General features: G+C 39.3%; 1 protein-coding gene across 2 annotated transcripts; it reads left to right on the top strand.

Annotated features, from left to right (window-relative positions):
* The first annotated feature begins 708 nt into the window (after positions 1-708).
* LOC139121845 (dimethylglycine dehydrogenase, mitochondrial-like) lies at positions 709-18,778 on the top strand. Of its 2 annotated transcripts, none has more exons than XM_070687063.1 (16): positions 709-873; positions 4,842-5,047; positions 5,592-5,760; positions 6,403-6,501; positions 7,053-7,223; positions 8,770-8,974; positions 9,582-9,827; positions 10,067-10,265; positions 11,019-11,293; positions 11,796-12,013; positions 13,359-13,489; positions 14,607-14,824; positions 15,223-15,380; positions 16,143-16,202; positions 17,086-17,223; positions 17,728-18,778. In XM_070687063.1, the coding sequence occupies exons 2-16, from the start codon at positions 4,929-4,931 to the stop codon at positions 17,956-17,958; spliced, it is 2,637 nt and encodes an 878-aa protein (XP_070543164.1). In that variant the 5' UTR covers positions 709-873; positions 4,842-4,928; the 3' UTR covers positions 17,959-18,778. The 2 variants fall into 2 exon arrangements, with proteins under 2 accessions (XP_070543164.1, XP_070543165.1); XM_070687064.1 differs by lacking the exon at positions 709-873 and adding an exon at positions 1,078-1,205.
* Positions 18,779-18,972: the final 194 nt, after the last annotated feature.

Genomic DNA, 18,972 nt, shown 5'->3' with positions numbered 1-18,972 from the left:
CCTTCCTTGGCCACGACATAAAAACAAATACACCTGTTCATTCAAAACTGCCACGGTTGGAGGCGCTCTGAATTATACCGCAACTTACAACTGGCACACGGTGTTACCGCTCACGGTAAGACCAAAGAGATCAAGAAAAATCAAGATATTCATATATCCTTTTGATGTTTCCAAAAAAGAACTGTATCTTTATCAATGGTCTCCTCTCTCTTTACTTACTAGTAAACCTCTGATTCTTTTTGATATCCGCAAAACAAAAAAATTGTCCACCCCTCAATGCCGAAGAAAGTCTCTGACAAAAATATAGTGAAAAAAATGATCAAACATTACAGCCACTGGCCCTTTGATGTAGGATATTGCCGGATGGAAATGGCCGTTCTTGTTTTGAAACGCAGTCACCTGTAGTTTCAAAGTCTATGCATAGACTACCAACCCTGTGTGCGCTCTTCACAATTCAACAGAAGAGAGTCGAATGTGGACAATGGTTCGATTATGGTCCCGCCATTATCCATCCGCAGCTATTCATTCATCCATATGCATATAAACACAACCACTCCCACCATTGGCGAACTAGTATAAGTATTATAATTATGAAATATTACGTAATACCAATATTATCAATAAAGCTATGTCTTTTAAGTATTATAATTATGAAATATTACGTAATACCAATAAAAATGTTTTGGTTTCGCTTCATAGTTGAACTTCCTTTCTGCCCAGCAATAGTTGATAAAATCACTGAGCGTGTATGAATTATACTTGACATAGTAGTCTACGGTGCGTCCAATACTTATACTACATACCATTCGTTCATTGAGGGACTGTGATAGTACATGTCTTTATCAGAAATGTAACAGATATCTTCAAAAGGAGGTAAGAATTTCGTACTTTCCCCCTGTGATTAAACTTTCCTTTTACCTTCAAATGATTGTTAATTGCATATGGTCGTATTGTATGTGCCACGCATTTTGATCGGCTCTTAAAATGTGTTTATCATCGACAGTAGAAGCGAGACTACTGTCAATGGGTTTACTTATAAATGTCAGAAAGGTTACCAGTATCCATAGTCACTAGAGCACTTCTTTTCTGCATGTGAATGGAATAGTATTTTTATTGTCATGTTGAATGGTTTGGTTCATCAGTTCTCGGAAGTCCATCGCTATATGGAGCGAGACTTTCCTGTTTGAGATGGGCATCGTCACTACGTAAGTGTCCATGTATATCACTTTAAAGCGCAAATTGCGATCTATTGTTTTTCGTATCTCACAATTGCAATCCCAGACCAAAATCAGCGCCCTTGGAATTTCTCATTTACATTGGCGGTGTCATTGTAGAAGTAATTGTGTATTTGAATATCAGTCGCGTTTTCGAGAGTGGTTAAGTTCGACATGCACCAATTCCCTGACAGGCCGCTATCGTTAAAGTACTCATGCCCGCTCCGTTTGGCCAGTACTTATGTGCGCGCTCCTTCATTGAAGCTATCGCCGTAGTTGCTTGTGGTCAGGTGTTTGAAATTGCCAATGTGGTACACGTTACTCTACACCATGGGTCACTCATACTCTACCCTAGTAACGGTGTCTACACCGCGCACTCCATGCGTCTGTGGTTTTAGGTACACGGTGAACAGCCCCCGTGAACCTAAAAAATGAAAGTTTTGAAACAGAATCGCCACGATTATCACTAAGTTTAAGACCGAAAACTTTTCCCTCACAAAAATGCACCTTGTTTTCCTGGTTCACAGGGGAGGTTTGTCGTCACAAACACCCCAACACAGACACGAACGACTGTAAAGACAAGACACACAAGCGCGACCTATAAAAGACATGATTGCTAGTCTATCGCAGAACAGAAATATGTGCGAAAAGGTCGAGACAGGTCAGTTTCTCGTGTCCTAGCATGTCGAGGGTTTGAATACTCGAGAGAAGGGAGAAGAGCGCCTCCACTTTCCACTTAATGTAAATCAGATAAAGACACATTTGGAGCGTTCAGTCATTATGACCGGGTGGGCAGGCAAAATCGGGGGGGGGGGGGGACATCTGAAATTTAGAAACTACAAAGGGGGTCCATTTTTTCAAACAGTACGGGGGGTCCACCCTGTCAAAAAGCCTTGTTTCAGTTTACAAAAACATTCCAAGAAATACAGACGATTCTCTGTGTTAACATTCTCTAAAGTCAGTGCACTCTGGTCGGAATACAAGTACATGTGTTCTCTTTCTTATTAATGCTTGTCTTGGCAAGTCTATGCAGGCTTGTACAGTAGCTTTTACTGGAAGAATGGCAATGGCGGGTTCTTGGCAAGCTGTGGCTGAACTTAGGTGCAAGCTATGAGACATGTCTTAGCATATACTTTATACATGGACCCATATATAAACACAAAACATATAATATTTAACACAACTTGAGTTATTTTTACTCCAAGGTGGAGTTGTATCAAAGTAAGAACATAAATTACATAATATTTATTTCAAGTTTCAATAGTAACAGCCTTCTAATAACAATTTGGGAAGTGTAATAATTGGCATACATTTGATTGTCATAAGACATATGGTTGTTGAAACAGATTATATTTACTCCATGATGAATCTGTATCAAAGTTAGACCTATTTAGGACAGTTCATTTATTACTGTTATTACACCATATTTAGTTGAAGTGTCAACATCGACAGCCTTCCAATGAAAATTTTGGACGTATTTAATTAAGTGACATGGCTTTTAAGGCCTCTATACCCTGTTCATTGGGTGCCGAAGGACACAATAGCTTAACCTATACCTTAGGGCTCGTCTTAGATTGTCGCATAAGTTCAAAAAGCGAAATTCGTTCGTTTACTGGGGAAGGGGGTTTGACCTCTTTTCAGTTTGTAAACTTCACTTTTCGCGTTTTTATTTTGTGATCACAAGTCCTCCAGTAGCTATGGTAAAATACTACATTGTATTCTCCGGCAGACATTTAACATTTCGCACTTTTGAAAATTCGTTTAGGGGGAGGGGGAGGGGTTTGATCCAAACGAAGGAATTTCGTTTCTTGAACTTACATGTATGCGACAATCTGAGACGGTCCCTTATACGTTGAAGGATTAGTATGATATGGAACATGTGATAGTTTACATAGATTATTACTCCATGGTGGATCTGTATCAAAATTAGTAAATTCTCAATTAGATCAAAGTAAGATTTATTTCTGCTGATGTGTACCGTGCTAATAATGTCATCTCTGATTGGTCAATTGTCACTATTCACGGCGACTTAGGGAGTCTATTTGTATTGTTTTGATTATAAAAGTAAGATTCAGCTACCCAGCTTCTTAGATGCTGCACAAAAGCCCATTTAGGATGATACATTTTGTAGACTATGTTTATTGGAAGTTTCAATACTAACGGCTATCTAAGGAAAAATTGGGAAGTGCTAATGTCAGAGCCTTATTACACTACATGGGCCAAGGTTATGCAAAACATAATACTCAACTTATTTTTACTTCATGATGGATATTTAATAAAATATATCATTTGAGGTTTCATTACAAACAGTCTCGCAATAAATATTTGAGAACCTATAAGCTATGTGTACGAGTTTACGCTTACGCTGCTGTATGCCACAGTACCACTCGCGTCGGTGATCGGTAATGCCCCCTGGGGGAAAGCCTAGTCTTACTGACTCTGAGAAAAAACGGAAAACAAAGTTTGATTCCACCAGAATTCGCATAGGTGACTAGCACAGTTACGTGCGGTTGATACATAGCGGCCGCCGAGTGGTATGCATAGACGCATACCACGCGCGCGGCGTACTGTGTGGCAGACGACAAAATGTAGTCATCGGAGGCGGCTAATATTTGACACGTAAAAACTGATGTTTATGTGGTATGGTTAAAAATATAGTACAACTGATTTAGAATAATGAAAAACGACAAAAACTAAGGAGAAGTTTTACAAAGCTTACCATGCTGTATATAAAGTCTTTGCAGTGGGAAGTAAATTAATTGTGTCGTTCGAACTTATTGTAGACTCCCTAGAATATCGTCAATCAGCACAACAACAAATAGATTTCAGGTCAAAATCAGAAACGATCGTAAAACTTCGGTATGTGAAAAATACGCTCGGGAAATAACATGTTTTTATCGATATCTCGCGATCCGCGCGCAGTCACCACGTCAAATATCGACCGTTGGCATTATAAAAATGTGTTTTAAAAATGTTACCAAGTGGGAGTGCCTCTTTAATGTATGCAGTAGAACTAAATTGTTCCGTATCAATCTATGTTCCTCAGTACAAGGCGGCACACAGTGTTCTACAGACTCAGATCCAGATTCGTGAACATATTCAAGAAGATTCATTGCCGAATTCCGGGAAATTCTCCTGCATATTGGATGGTATCATAAAATTATTTAAGGTGCATGGGCCAGTCATAGTGTGTTGTCCTTGTGCCAACTTTGAACGACATCAGTCGAGACACGTCTGCATGCTGGCTGTAGACATGAAAAATGGAAACAAAATGGAATAAAATGGCCATATTGCATTGTGTAACACGACCAATCGATGTGCATATGTATACCAGGGTATATTATCCTTGTACCAAGTTTGAAAGAAATCGGCTGAGGAATGTCTGAGATATCCACGTCGGCACATGGACGCACGCACTGAATCCAATACATAATTTGCCGTCCCCCTCCCGGACTTCGTCCTTGGAGACTAATAAAAATATAAAATGTTCCATAATAATAATAACCTTGAGACTTGGTAGACATGCAACGACAGTATCACAAAGTTCTACAGTACGTTGTTGACTCGAAAACAAAGCAAGTTTATGAGTTAATGCGTATATCTCATTTTAATTATATTGCATGCCAGATTGGACACCAAAACTTCCTGTGAGAGGACATATACCCGCAAGTTTCTTCAAATTTTAATTCGTTCAAGTTATTCCAACGGACACAGATGGCTTTTCTGAGGGGAGGATTGGCTGTTAAAGAGGTATGGATCATACGACATGCTCTACGACATGCTGATGTGACAGCGACAAGGACACTGTGTTCCGAAACACGTGACATCAAAAGGTAGGGGTGCCTTAATGATATACGAATATTAGGACTTGAAATGATGTCAGACAATCACCAGTCTGAGTTTTTGAATCTTTTTATTGCTACCTAGCAAGTGAGATGACTTTGATTGAAATCACACGATGAGCTGTAGCTCTGAATGAGATACTTTGCTGAGGTACCTTATTACCTTTGCTAAAGTCACGGGTTTTCGTGAATAGCGAGATCATAATGCTTTCTCATTGTGATTATCTGTGATTTAGGCCACGTATAAGCAAGTTCTCAAAAGGCAACAACATGACTTTGAAATGAGTCCTAAAATTATGCGATAAATGAATTCAGTCGATCTAGTTTCTACCATTTTCCGTTTCGTCAAAATAAACATGTGATGGTCATTGTGACAGTCTATAGCCACCGAACGGAATAAAGTTCCTTGGGTTTGTCCATAAAATTCATTGTTTGTCATATTCTGAAGCACTAAATATGTCACCTCATGGTTCCAAAGTCAAGCGTTTTTCAGTCCAGAAAACAGGATTTAAACTTAGTGTATGTTGTGTAACAGATATTCAACGAACAAACTGAACAGGCGAATCAAGGACACAGCCAATGCAGTTATCGTCGGTGGAGGCGCCTTAGGTACAGCCACAGCCTATCATTTAGCCAAGGCGGGAATGAAAGATGTGGTGCTGTTGGAAAAAACAGAACTTACAGCTGGTTCTACGTGGCATGCTGTGAGTAAATGGTTTTAATAAGAGACCACAAAACATAAATACCATACAAGGGAAAGTAAAGAGGAACAAATAATATTGAAGATTGGCTGAACTTTACTGAGATAATTATAATTGTAAGAGTTCACTCTCAGTGTTTTCCTGAATTACAAAACAAAGCTACACGAATTTAAGAAAAACGCGAGACTCTGATTTTTCTGAACAAGTGATATTAATCGCCTCTTTCGCCTGCGTTTTACGATGTATGTACCTATCCTCATAGGAAACCATAAGAATGCATTTTCGTTTTGCGAGCAATGTTATTCGACGCCAATAGATTCTTTAATTATGATTCAAATCATCAGAAGACTCAAGAGATGTTAGATTTTGTTCGCAAAAGTGTCCGTTTCTTGAGGGACATCCGAAACCTGCGAATCAATTGGATACCAGATCCAGTCTCAGATACAGTACAGCTACATATACGGATATATATGTAAGATACAGATACAGTTTGTGGAGCTTATGTAGTCTTAACATATCTTTCTAAAATTTTAACTTATGAATGAAGCACACATATGTGAAACTGCATTACGAAAGTGCCAGTATGATTCGTTCAATACAACCTGTGCAATTAATAATAACATGTTCCCATTTACCAATTATCAGGCAGGATTGACGACCTATTATCAGGCCATTGTTAACATGAAGAAAATCACGCTCCACAGCCTTAAACTGTACGGAGAAATAGCCAGGGAAACTGGACAGGTAAGATTTTGGAACTCTGGGTCACACAGGCACGTAACAGATACCGGGTCAAGAGGCCCTCAACATGTTTTTCTCACTGCTAGTCAAAATTACCAGATTTATTCAACGCGTGATAGTGCCGCAGCAATAATACTATGTGTATTGAAAAATGTCCGATCAGTACAGTATTATATATACACTGTCCTGTAATAATATTTGACAAAATAAAGTGGCTCATTTTTAAAGGAAAAGTTCAGCAAACTCTGCTGCTATTCTAAACAAATACACAAATCGTTTTGATATTGACTAGAAATCAGTGTTTATCCATAAATAAAAATTTATATATTGAAAGAAGAAAAACAGGATGTAGTCAGTCATATGGAACTTTTATTTTACAGAACAGTAGTTCTATAATTTTCAGAAATGCTTCTCCTCAGTGAAAGTATCGAAGTTGCTATTTTCAAGAGTGAAAAATGAGTATCAGGATTTGATAAGGCTTCTTTTCTTTTCATTTTTGTTTTGCTTTTGTTTTGTTTTGTTTTGTTTTGTTTTGTTTTGTTTTGTATTTGCAGCAAGTTGGATTTCATCGGCCAGGTAGTATTCGACTCGCTAAAGTGCCCGAGAGAGTGGACGAGTTTCGATACCAAATGCATCGTCATGGTTCACATGCTGACAAGATACCGCAGCGCATTGTGTGGCCTGATGAAATACAGCAACTTCATCCCTTGATAAACGTCGATAAGGTGATGTTGATTAGTACATTTGAGGTAGAGCAAGCTTCGAAATTGAAAGGCTTAAACTTTTGCTTAAATTCCGTAATGGAACGTTAAACCATTCCATTTTGACATCACGTCTAATCTGAGGTCACTGTGCAAAATTAAAAAAACCCCAAATTACTCGATATTTACATGCAATTCAAATTCCAAATGGTCGCCATCCATGTGTAAATTTCGTGCTGGAAAATACAATTTTCGATTTTCAAAAAAATAAACCGGTGAAAATTTATCCACTCCACTCCATTTATCGAGCTCCAAAACGAGGCCTCATAAATGGTAGACCACAAAAGTATTCTAAAAGTAAAAGTTTTAGAGTCAGAATATCTGTCCCCGAAGCGCATACATGGACTTGCCCAAGTCACTTGGCTTTTCTCGGACGCACGCAGCAGTTAGGGAACGGTCATTTTCTTCGGCCTAGGAGTGGGTTATTTTTGTTGACATAAAGAAATTTCTGACCCCCATAGATAAAAACGAACCTGGGCAGACTCCATTTCAATTTTCGAAAACAGTGTGACCCAACCGAGCCAGAGATTACGAAAAGGTGGGAAAATTATGTAGATAGATAGATAGATAGATAGATAGATAGATAGATAGATAGATAGATAGATAGATAGATAGATAGATAGATAGATAGATAGATAGATAGATAGATAGATAGATAGATAGATAGATAGATAGATAGATAGATAGATAGATAGATAGATAGATAGATAGACATGTATGGATAGGAATTGCAACATGGATTAGTCAAAATTTGAATATAATATTTTGAATTAGTTATATCTCACTTTCTGTGCATAACCAGATGTCCAGAAATGCTTTACAAAGATTGGTGTCAATCACTAATATACAAGAGAGAACAGCAGTAAATCAAAAACTTTAGTGCCACTGAGCGTAATTCGACTGTTACCAGCCAACCCACGCTTTGCGCACTGATAGTTTGTTTTCTCATTTGTGGGTTAAGCTTAATATTTAAGGGACATTATCTGTATCTTCCCGACGCTTATTCTGCCTTAAAGGATAACTAAAACGAGACCAGCTTAATTCTGTGTTTTCATGATAAGTTATCTACGCGACAGTCTACTAAAATTACACCGCCGTCCCTCCACCCACGGAGGGACGGTGCTTAAACTTAATCTGTTTTGCTATTTAAATGCCCACAGACTTGGGGAAAATAAAAATTCTACCCTAAGAGCCAATAAACATCAGTATATTGAGATAGCGTTTTCCAGCTTGTGTTGACGAGAAGAAACCCAAGCCAATCGAAAATTCAGTCAATTCGAGTCTTTCCGTAATGTTTAGAAGCAAGAAGCCAAGAGGATGGGTAGTTGTGATAAAGTCTCATCGAGTTTCCCTTAATTAAAGAGGGCCGGAAAATACTGCTTCCGTTAATTACTACTTTCACAGCTTATCTGTCGTCGTTGCAATTAAAGTTGTCTAACTTCCTCAGTTTCGCTAGCTGCTTATCTATTCCAAACGTCACGCATATGCATAACTTGTAACCCATTTGCAGATCTTAGCCGGGCTCTACATGGAAGGCGATGGTCACATTGATCCCTATTCCTTGACGCAAGCCTATGCCATCGGTGCCAGGAAGTACGGAGCTGAAATTTACCAACATTCTCCAGTGTTAGGGCTGAAACAAACCAGTGATGGAAAATGGGACGTAGAAACACAGCATGGAACGATACGAGCTAATCATGTGGTTAACGCTGCAGGTCAGTAAATTTCAAGGGACCAAGACTTTTATCATGAAACATAATCAACATATAATTATTCATGTTTACCATAATATGAGGCACTCATATTGAGTGATGGCACAGCTAAAGCACTTGCACAGTCCAAAAACCAACATCGAAAATATGCCGAGATGTACCGTAACAATACTGGTAAAACCCGAAGTTGGAGATATCCTTTATTTGCTAATACCTGAGAGGCATTCGGTCGTTTCTGTAAGCTTCAATATATATGAGCACGATGCATTTCATTTGCGAGCACATTATGGTGGCGCTCCTATAAACAATAAGTTATTCCTGGCCATCTCAGTTGCAAATTTGTTTTGGCTGTTCTGACTGATGCATGCATGTTCCGATCCATGTAAAGGAAAAAGTATAAGAAGATTCCTCCATACGGGTGCCGATAAAACATGTCAAGTTCATCTCTTTCGTCACCTTCTTAGTCACCTCGGTGTTTTGATTCTCATACTGTGGCCAATGTACGAACATTTTCATATGCGTGAAATATTTTAGGCGTCAGACAGACTGTTAGAAAAGCGAATGGGGGCGCTTCTCGTAGATACTTTACTAACTCCTTCTTACAAGATAGGTTTCTGGTCTCGTGAAGTTGGCAAGATGGTAGGCCTCGATATTCCAGTATTGACCGTGGAACATCAATACGTTGTGACGGCAAGCATACCTGAAGTACAAGCCCAGCCTCTTGAGTTGCCAGTCCTCCGTGATTTGGAAGGGTCGTACTATGTGCGTCAAGAAAGAACGGGCCTTCTGATTGGTCCCTATGAACCTGCCGAGAACATGAAAATGAGACTGGATTGGTTGGATGGCGTTCCACCAGGTACGTAATCACATGTCGTATTTGTCAACCTTTCAGCATATAGACCTAATGCTGTAGTTTAAAGACAAGTACAAAAACCTACCTCAACATCATTTACAAGGATCATACAATCTGAATAAAATTCGATGTAGTGATGGGTCAGTCTTTTACGCTATCCTATTAGGCCAAGAAAAATGTCTTTTATCAATATGAATTAGGCCTATGACCAGTTAGTTTCTGCATTTTACTTTCTTGTGTAGGATTTGGTCGTGAACTCTTTGAAAGTGACCTTGATCGTATCGCTGAAAACCTGGAAGCGGCGATGGAGTTGATGCCCGTATTGCAAACAGCTGACATTCAGACGGTTCTTAACGGTCCCATGGCATTTTCACCCGATTCAATCGGCGTTGTAGGACCTCAGCAGGGACTTCAAAATTTCTGGATGATAAATGGAGTAATGTAAGCACAGGAACTTTTATCTCGGGTGTGTTTGTATATAATAAATATATGAACAGACAAAGTACCCATTCTGTTTGTCACACCGATTGTGCTAGTTGCATTAATTATTCAATCCGTTAGCGGCGAAATATGAATTCTCGAGCTATTCTATGGATACAGCGAGCTCATTTGATCGACTGACTAATCAATCTATAATCGAGCTATATCGATCGATGCAGGGAAAGCGATGGTTGATAACTAAGGTACTTGACTACATTTCAGATCCAATTTAAGTCGCCCATCCCCGTAGGCCATTACGATGATGATCGCATACTTTGAATAAAACCAATCGGGAGATTTCTGTTCTTTTTTCTTCCTACGTAATACCAGTGTGATGCATAGGATACCATTCAGTAAATTATATTGTGCGCACGCATCATGGCTCGTCGATTAAAATTATCGAAACCAAGGGAAGGTTAAAATTCTTTGCATTTTTGCGTAAACGTTTTGAGTTCAATCTCCATGATTTCCGAACCTCGCAATAAATTGCTAGTTTTGCCTGGGTAATCGCTATAATGTACAACAATTTTACGAGAGATATACGCTTAATTCAATTGATATAATATTTCGCTGACAGAAATGTCGACACGGGATCTAGTGATTAGGCCGATCCATATCGTAAACCAGTTTTTAACCTATCGAGGTTACCGGTATAAATACAAACAAGGGACAGAATGCTTTGGTTTGAAAGATTACCAATTTATGTTGTTGCAGAGGTGGAATTGTTTGGTCTGCCGGTCTTGCGAATTACCTTGCAGAGTGGATGATTAACGGGGAACCGCCGCATGATTTGATCGAATTGGACCCGGCAAGGTACGGCAAATGGACGACGCGAGACTATCTGATAGCAAAGATCACCGAGAGCTACGCCCTCAACAACTTGGTCGGCTACCCGTTTGAAGAGAGGCACGCGGGACGACCGACAGAGAGGACATCCACTGCTTACCAAAGGATGAAAGAAAGAGGCGCGATTTTTGGACACCACGGAGGTAACGTATCACGCGAAGGCGGGAACCGATGATTTTAACGCTTGTTTTACACTTGGCCCATTTTAAGCGTTGTCTAAATGTGATAATCCTGCCGAGATTTTGAATGGGTATGCAACGAAAATCTTGTATGCATGACTGGCAATGTGCAATTTCTGGTATGTCTGACTTTAGTAATTTCTTTTTCTTTGATATTTATGTTATTTTAGTCTAATGTTAATTTGTTTGCTTGTTTGTTTGTTTGTTTACCTATTTAAAGCTTTTTCGATATTTCATGTTAGTTTCATTTAATTCAAAATTTAGGAAATGACGGTAGAATTCTAGAGATTCAGCGACGGGCTGCTCAGGTAAATGTATCGAAAAATATGCGGCTAGCGGGGCTATGAAATAGATTCGGTATAGGGCTACATGAACATCTCTTATTTTGTATATTTTCAACCAATGAACTTAAACGCATTTTTTTGTTTTTTTGTCTTGTAACACATTGTTAACTTCTGCATCAAAGGTTGGGAGCAACCTAACTGGTTTGCCTTGCCCGGAGACGACGCCAGCTATAAACCTAGTTTTTACCGAACAAACTGGTTCGAGCCCGTCGGTAGAGAATGCAAAATGGTGACAGAGAGAGCGGGAATAATTGATTTGACGCCGTTAGGTAAATTCGAAATCAGGGGAAAGGACGCCGAAAAATTATTGGATTTTCTATGTGCCTGTGATCTACCGCAGGTACGTATTATATCATTTTAATACATGTATTGGCATTTCTTCAAGCCATCGTTACACTTGGGTCTTGAATGATACAGATATTACAAAATAAGGGGGTTTTCAGTCGACAAAAGGGATATTATCAGCTTTAGTTTCCAGGCAGACGGCTTGCAAATGATTACTCCTTTTTGAACATTGATGTTCAGTTTTCCTTTCCTGTCAACAATAAAATATTCCGTGGTACTAGCAAGGGAAGTAACAGATGAGAGCAACTCTCATGGTGAAGCCCCTCCCTTGACATGGATACTCTCTTTGACTTTCCTCATTTTGGCAGAATGAAAAAGAACGTTTAGTAACTGTACAATATGTATTAAGGACCCTAAGAACTGTTCTGCGGTGCATCTGAATGCCGTTGAGTATTAAAAAGTTGAAGGTTGGGGCCTTAAGGTAGAATGCGCCTCCGAGAGAGATATTCGGACAGTCCAACTTTTGAGATACTCTTTTAGTCGACCACTTGTGAAGATTCATTTTGAATCTCGTGGCGTACATAAAGTTTTCACGGGTGTATTTTTAAATTGAAAATTTACTTTTTCCGACATACGGGGATGGCGGCCATTTTTAATTTCAAGCGTGGGTAAACGTTATGTAATTGTTTATCCGGTACAAAAATTTCTATGGTGACCCCAGATTTTTATTCTTGATTTGAAAAACGATAATTGAAAGTTTGCGAGAGGCAAATTCGAGCAATAGTTTAAGTGTTTAGGTTTCGACGTACCATAATAGAATATATTTTAAAATCACTTGTGAACCACAGGTATGTTCGTGGAGCTGAGCAAACAAATTGTTCATGTAACTTTACGAACTACAGCCTTTAAGGTTTTTAAAAGCCATGAAAAAAATGAAATAATTTAATTTGTATTTAAGGGTTCGTCTGACTAGTACAGGACAAAAGCTGAGTTTCACGATGACTTTCAGAAAAGCGTTAGCCAATCAAAAACTGCGATATAGCCTCGTTTTTTTTTCTCAACAATATGCGAAAGCAAAACGGCTATTGTCACATTTTGGCCTAAATATGTCGTTTGGATCTTCTCTTGATACGAATAAACAAAGTTTTTGGACGCGTGGAGGAGAGTGGAATTACATCATTGCGTATCTAGAATACTTTCCCGATACAAGCAGTGCGCATGCTCAGATGGATATCGGGGCAAAACTATAACCCAGGATTCCCCATATGCGTCTAACATGGCTATTTCTCACTTCTCCACATAAGCTTGTTTTTTGCCTTTCTTTTTCTCTGTATTTTTTGGTCTTTTTTGTGAGTTAATGACCTGCTGGCAATAACATCACAATTTTTCCTTCATTGTAGGTCGGAGAATGCAAAATAGCACATATGCTCACACCGAGTGGTAAAATCTACGCTGAGCTCGCAGTTTGTAAACTAGCAGACGATAGGTTTTTCTGTATCAACGGTGCACAGGCAGAACTCCACGATATTAGGTATGGTAAAAATGTCCTTTCATTGCGATGGTTTGTAATCATAGATAATTTTAAACGATAAATGAAAGCATAGCATATGCAGTCGTGGGAAGCAGGGAAAAGTTTTCGAAAATGAATCCCAGCCATGAATGGATAATATCCCTCAATGATGGTCGAAATGTTTACATTCACGTGCCGTACGTTCCTCCCCAGTTAGCTGTTGAGTGTTCAACGAGACTGAGTTTTTACTTTTCAGAAAAGCCATTCTTCGTCAACTGTCCGGGCTATGGTTATAATGCCACCCGTCAAATCGCACTATTCGTGGTTGACATCCTGAAGCGTTGACCAATGGGAACTATCACAGAGCGACTTGCTCCGTGAAACCTTAACGCTGTACCTCAAGTAAAAGTCCTTGACCTAAATGACAAAGTGTGAGACACACGATAGCAATATTGGACATATTGGAAGAAGGCACTTATCATTTCCTTAGTTTAACACAAGCATTACACGATGAAATATGTTCTGGGGAGGGTGTTTAATATTGGTGGGATGAATTTAATCTCTCTCACAGCCCATCTTTGGCTACGCGATATATTGCCGTCTCCTGCCCTGATTTTGATCTAGTCGAGCTGACTCGCATAATCAGCAAATCCTGGTTTCGCTGCCCGTTCGACTTGGGACTAGCTTACCCAGTCCGTTACAGGCACATCTGTAAAGGGCAGGTATAAGAAGCTGTGCAGTGAACCGATGGTTGTGGGACAGCCGAAGGTACATGTAAATTCTGCATTCTGAAAGGGCTGTACTAAACTGTAAATAAGAATATCTTTGACTATATGCCCGTGCACTTTTTATTTGATATGAAATATTAGGGTTTGGTTTGATGCATTCGGCTTCTCTGAAAGAAAAATAACTTGACAATAAGTAAAGGCTGTTGCAGCTTTGACACTGAATTTTAAAGTAAAATATTTATGAGTGTGCCCTAAGTTAAAAGAGACAGAGAACAATGAAGTGAAATGTCAGGAATGAGAAGAAAGTAGGAACACGTGATGCACAAACACAAGACATACAGATTGGTCAACCAGATTTGAAAACATAATATTAATCTGATGATACCTTGGTTTGTGACTCCCTGTAATAGATGGATTGAGGACCATGCATTCCAGGGTAACTTTGATGTTCAGATTACCAACATCACTGATGATCGGGCATGTCTGGGAATTGCCGGTCCAAAGTCAAGAGAAATTCTTCAACAACTTACGTCGACAGATCTGAGTCATGGAGCTCTTCTACCGATGGGCACAAAGAACTTCACTGTGGATGGCGTTGATGTATTTGCCATCAGGGCCTCATCAACAGGTGAGGTATCAACAACAGATGCTACAACGATGTAAATGAAAGGCATCTAGTGAACGATATAAGGCTCGCTACCTTTAAAAATATTCACAGGCTTATTTATATCTTCTTAACAAGTTCACATGGCAAGAAATAATAGGAAAATATACTTGCGACGAAATTCCACTTTGCATCGCTTAATTCATTGTGTGTGATTCGTCGTGATGCATTTGTTATTGAGTGGAGTTTGTCACGTGACACTGTTACCTCCTGGATATGAAAAGACAGTAATAATGAGGGGTCCTTTCACGTTGAGAAGAAACCCCGTTCATACTTAAGTGTATGGCATAGATCAGACAACAGGAGTTGCTGTCAAGATTGCAAAACAGACAAGCATCATCGTTCAATCCTTTTGATTGCAGGTGAACTCGGTTATGAGTTATACCACGACAGAAAGCACACTGCAAAACTCTACGACACTCTACTAACTGCCGGTGACAGTTTTGGCATCGGGGACTTTGGTAGTTACGCGGTGAATGCAATGAGACTGGAGAAGGGTTACAGGGCATGGGGCAGGGAGGTGAGTTTTTCCCTTCTGGTTTATTCTAAATTATTACAGTTAGAAGAGCGGCAAATAGACCAATGACGTGAGAGCTAAAGCCGTGGTCATGTGATAGTGACGTATGTTACGTTCAGGTATAGACAGTTGAGAAACGTCCTCCTACTGTCTGTAGTTCAGGGTACCATGAATAGCTATAACTGACAGGATACTACCGGTAGCGTTGGTTTTGGATTCAAATCTTAAATTCAGTCAAACTTCCACGCGTACATGTAACTTCTTAATGAGTAAACATCTGACATCCTTGTTTTACAAGGTCATCGACGAACACCTCCATAAAACAATGAACAGTTATTATATTCGACAAAGTAAACAGGCAGCTTTTCTCTAGGAAAAACATTTCAGCAATACCCGACCATTTTGGCCAAGGGATGGACCATTAGATCTTGGAGGGGTGGTCAGGATGCTGTCATGCGAATTTTTGGAAAATTTAACAAAATAATTAGCCCCAAAGACGAACAGAAAGTCTACCATAGAGAACAATTGGACCAACGTTTCTGCAAGTGCACTTCTCAAGGGTGTCAATGCTTGTGATCTTGAAATTACGTACCGTCCAAGTCATGCTTTTATCAAATACACCAGAGAAAGTGATTATTGTGGACGTTGATGTCTGAAAGGCTGAAAATTGATGAATAAATGACAGTTTGAAGAACTTATTGAGTGTTTGATGTAAATGATTATGTGGTCGTTGTCTTCATAAATTCCATATTTTCTCTTTTACAGTTAACTATTGACTATAATCCCTATGAGGCTGGATTAGAAGAATTCTTAAGTCCGGAAAAGGTCAGTTCTTATAAACTACAATTTTAGAATTTTGAGGATGTTTTGAGATAAAACGCCACGCTTTACAAACGTAAGATTCATGGCTTCGAATAGTGGCAGATTGTTTTGCCGGAACTCATTCGGTATTCTAGCTTTTTGTCAGACAAAGCCTAGGAAGTCCCAGTCGAGACGGAGATTTCATGAAAAAATATCGGTCGTCACAATATATACGAAAAACAAGTCTCGTGCAACAGTTTGCACAATACGACGCCGACGCCGTAGTATTTAAAATGTTCCATCTTCGTTCCCAATTCAAATGAGCTACTCTGTTCGAGCCAGAAAACTTAGGGACGGACAGTTAAGTCTTGGGAGGGGTTGGCGAAAAATGAAAAAAAGAAAGTGCAGATAAAAATTTCAAAAAAATGCAACCTTGTTCAATTTTGAAAAGCAAGTAATCACGTAAACGTCGGCCGAACAAAATTGTTTAAATTTTGAAAAAGTTGTATGTGCGTTCATTGAAAAATCCAAAGGTTGGGCTCGCAGAACAAAATTCACGTCCATACCCTAAAACACCCCTACTGAAAGGTAGTAGTCCATCCCTTCCGCAAGGGCTTCATTTTGGATGAAAATGTTTGATCGAGTCATAAAAGTCACTGCACATGGGCTTCAAAGTCAACCTGGCCTGTTGTCCAACAAAATACCCGATGGTTGCGGTAGCTTTATTGTCTGACATTTTAATTAAAAGTACATAGGACAACTTCAACTTCACGAGGTCAACACTTGACCATACACTGGCACGGACATGCGCACCTGTCGACGCATCCCCTTTAAGGTTGTGTTTCTTGGTAGCTAAACATTCATGCATGGTTGAATAACATAGTTTTTGTTGCTTTGTCAAATTTAGGAAGCAAATTTCATCGGGAAACAGACTCTGCCAACGCTACAAGAAAACCTAAGTCGTAAACTGGTGCTACTGTCTGTGGACTGCGGCAAAGATAACCTTGACCCGATCATTTATGAATCTGTGTGGAGCAACGGCAAGGTATGTGTAGTATAAAATGTATGCGGTCAAATAAATTGATGTAGAGTCCTTATAAATTTCAACTACGCTCAATAGAATATTTGTATTTCTCCATTGAATGTTTTAATGTTTTTGCAATAAGGTCTTCTGTGGTGGCGCTGTCTTAGCAGATGCATATATCATACAAGAAGATGGCCAACTTCTTTATGATGTATCCCTAGACATATATCTAGTCATCTGTTCCATTTCAGTGTTTCAATTTTTAGTTTTAGACCTGATGGGGCACACGGACTGCCTTGATACAAGTGGAAACCAAGATTCCATAGTGCTTTCATGAGATATTCCATTGTATTTGGATCGACAAATTGTGTGATGACAAGAGTTCTGAAAATGCTAGATTGACAAACGAGAAGACAAAATGAAATTTGTGACTTTCCAGTATTAGTATTTTTTGTCGGATAAGACCACGACACTGGGCATTCAATATGTTGTCCTCACCATGGTTATATTCTCTTTCCTCTATAGGTCGTCGGAAGTACAACATCGGGTGCATACAGCTACAGCACAAAGCAAAGTATTGCCTATGCGTATTTGCCTCTAGATTTAACGTCCGTCGGATCCAAAGTAGAGGTTGAAATGATGGGAAATCACTATGCAGCTACCGTTATACAAGAACCAATTGTGGAAAGTGATTCCAGGTCTAGTCCGCAGAAAAACCAAACCGTCGATGAAGAGGTGTCCGCAATGTTCCCGTGAATCGCTATGCACCGGAACTGCATTGATCGAATGTAAATTTAAAAGACTGTGCATATGGGTATAGGTGGTGAATGCATTAATATCGTATCCACGAATTGTTTGAGGAGATTTTACTACAGTTATATCAACAGATGATATGACGACAAGTACAATAAAGTTTGCTATTATCACCTAAATCTAATTATTGAGTTCTGCCACGTCAATCTATGCAATCAATCATAGAGTTTGAAGTCATTGCAAGCAGTGTCCCAATCGTTGTCTTCAAGTTGGGTTTTCATATCGAATCGAATAGCGTTGATCGCGATTTCAGGTTGTTACTAAATATAGCTGCACGCGAGCGACTTTCGGACAAATATGCCTGAAATTCGGACAAATTTTGACGTTGAATGCGCGGCTGTTGTTGCAGCTTGTCATCAATTCATACGAATATTAAGTGTGACGCTAAATAGCCATTGTAACACTAGCAGGTTTTATTTTCGTCATTTATGCGGAAAATACGGACAAATATTTATTTATGCATATTAATGAGAGAGTACAGTGACGTCATTTGCGATCATCGCTGATATCGAATAGTCTAGTCGACAGTGGAGGAGGCACCATTGATGACCGCATAATGCATGTCTCTCCATTCCCCTCAGTCTTATGCAGAGTGTAGTTCTGCTTTCCAATGCAGTTCGCCGGTAAAACTCTTACATATAGTGTTTGAGGAGATGGGTTCGATTTCCCGACTTTATCAAATTATATTGCACTGTTCGTTTTAGTCTTTTCAGTGTCGTCATCCAGTCAAATTAAAATGAAATAAATAAATCGAGAAAACAAATACCGTAGTGTATGAATTTCTTCATTTGAAACACACTGTCATATATATATATATATAGAGAGAGAGAGAGAGAGAGAGAGAGAGAGAGAGAGGGAGAGAGAGAGAGAGAGAGAGAGAGAGAGAGAGAGAGAGAGAGAGAGAGAGTGTGTGTTGATCAGGATGCGTGCAATACCTCGATAATATATGATATCGGG

The sequence above is a fragment of the Ptychodera flava genome, chromosome 21 (assembly GCF_041260155.1).
Source record: "Ptychodera flava strain L36383 chromosome 21, AS_Pfla_20210202, whole genome shotgun sequence".
Classification (NCBI taxonomy): Eukaryota; Metazoa; Hemichordata; class Enteropneusta; family Ptychoderidae; genus Ptychodera; species Ptychodera flava.
This window is presented reverse-complemented; position numbering and strand designations above follow the sequence as displayed.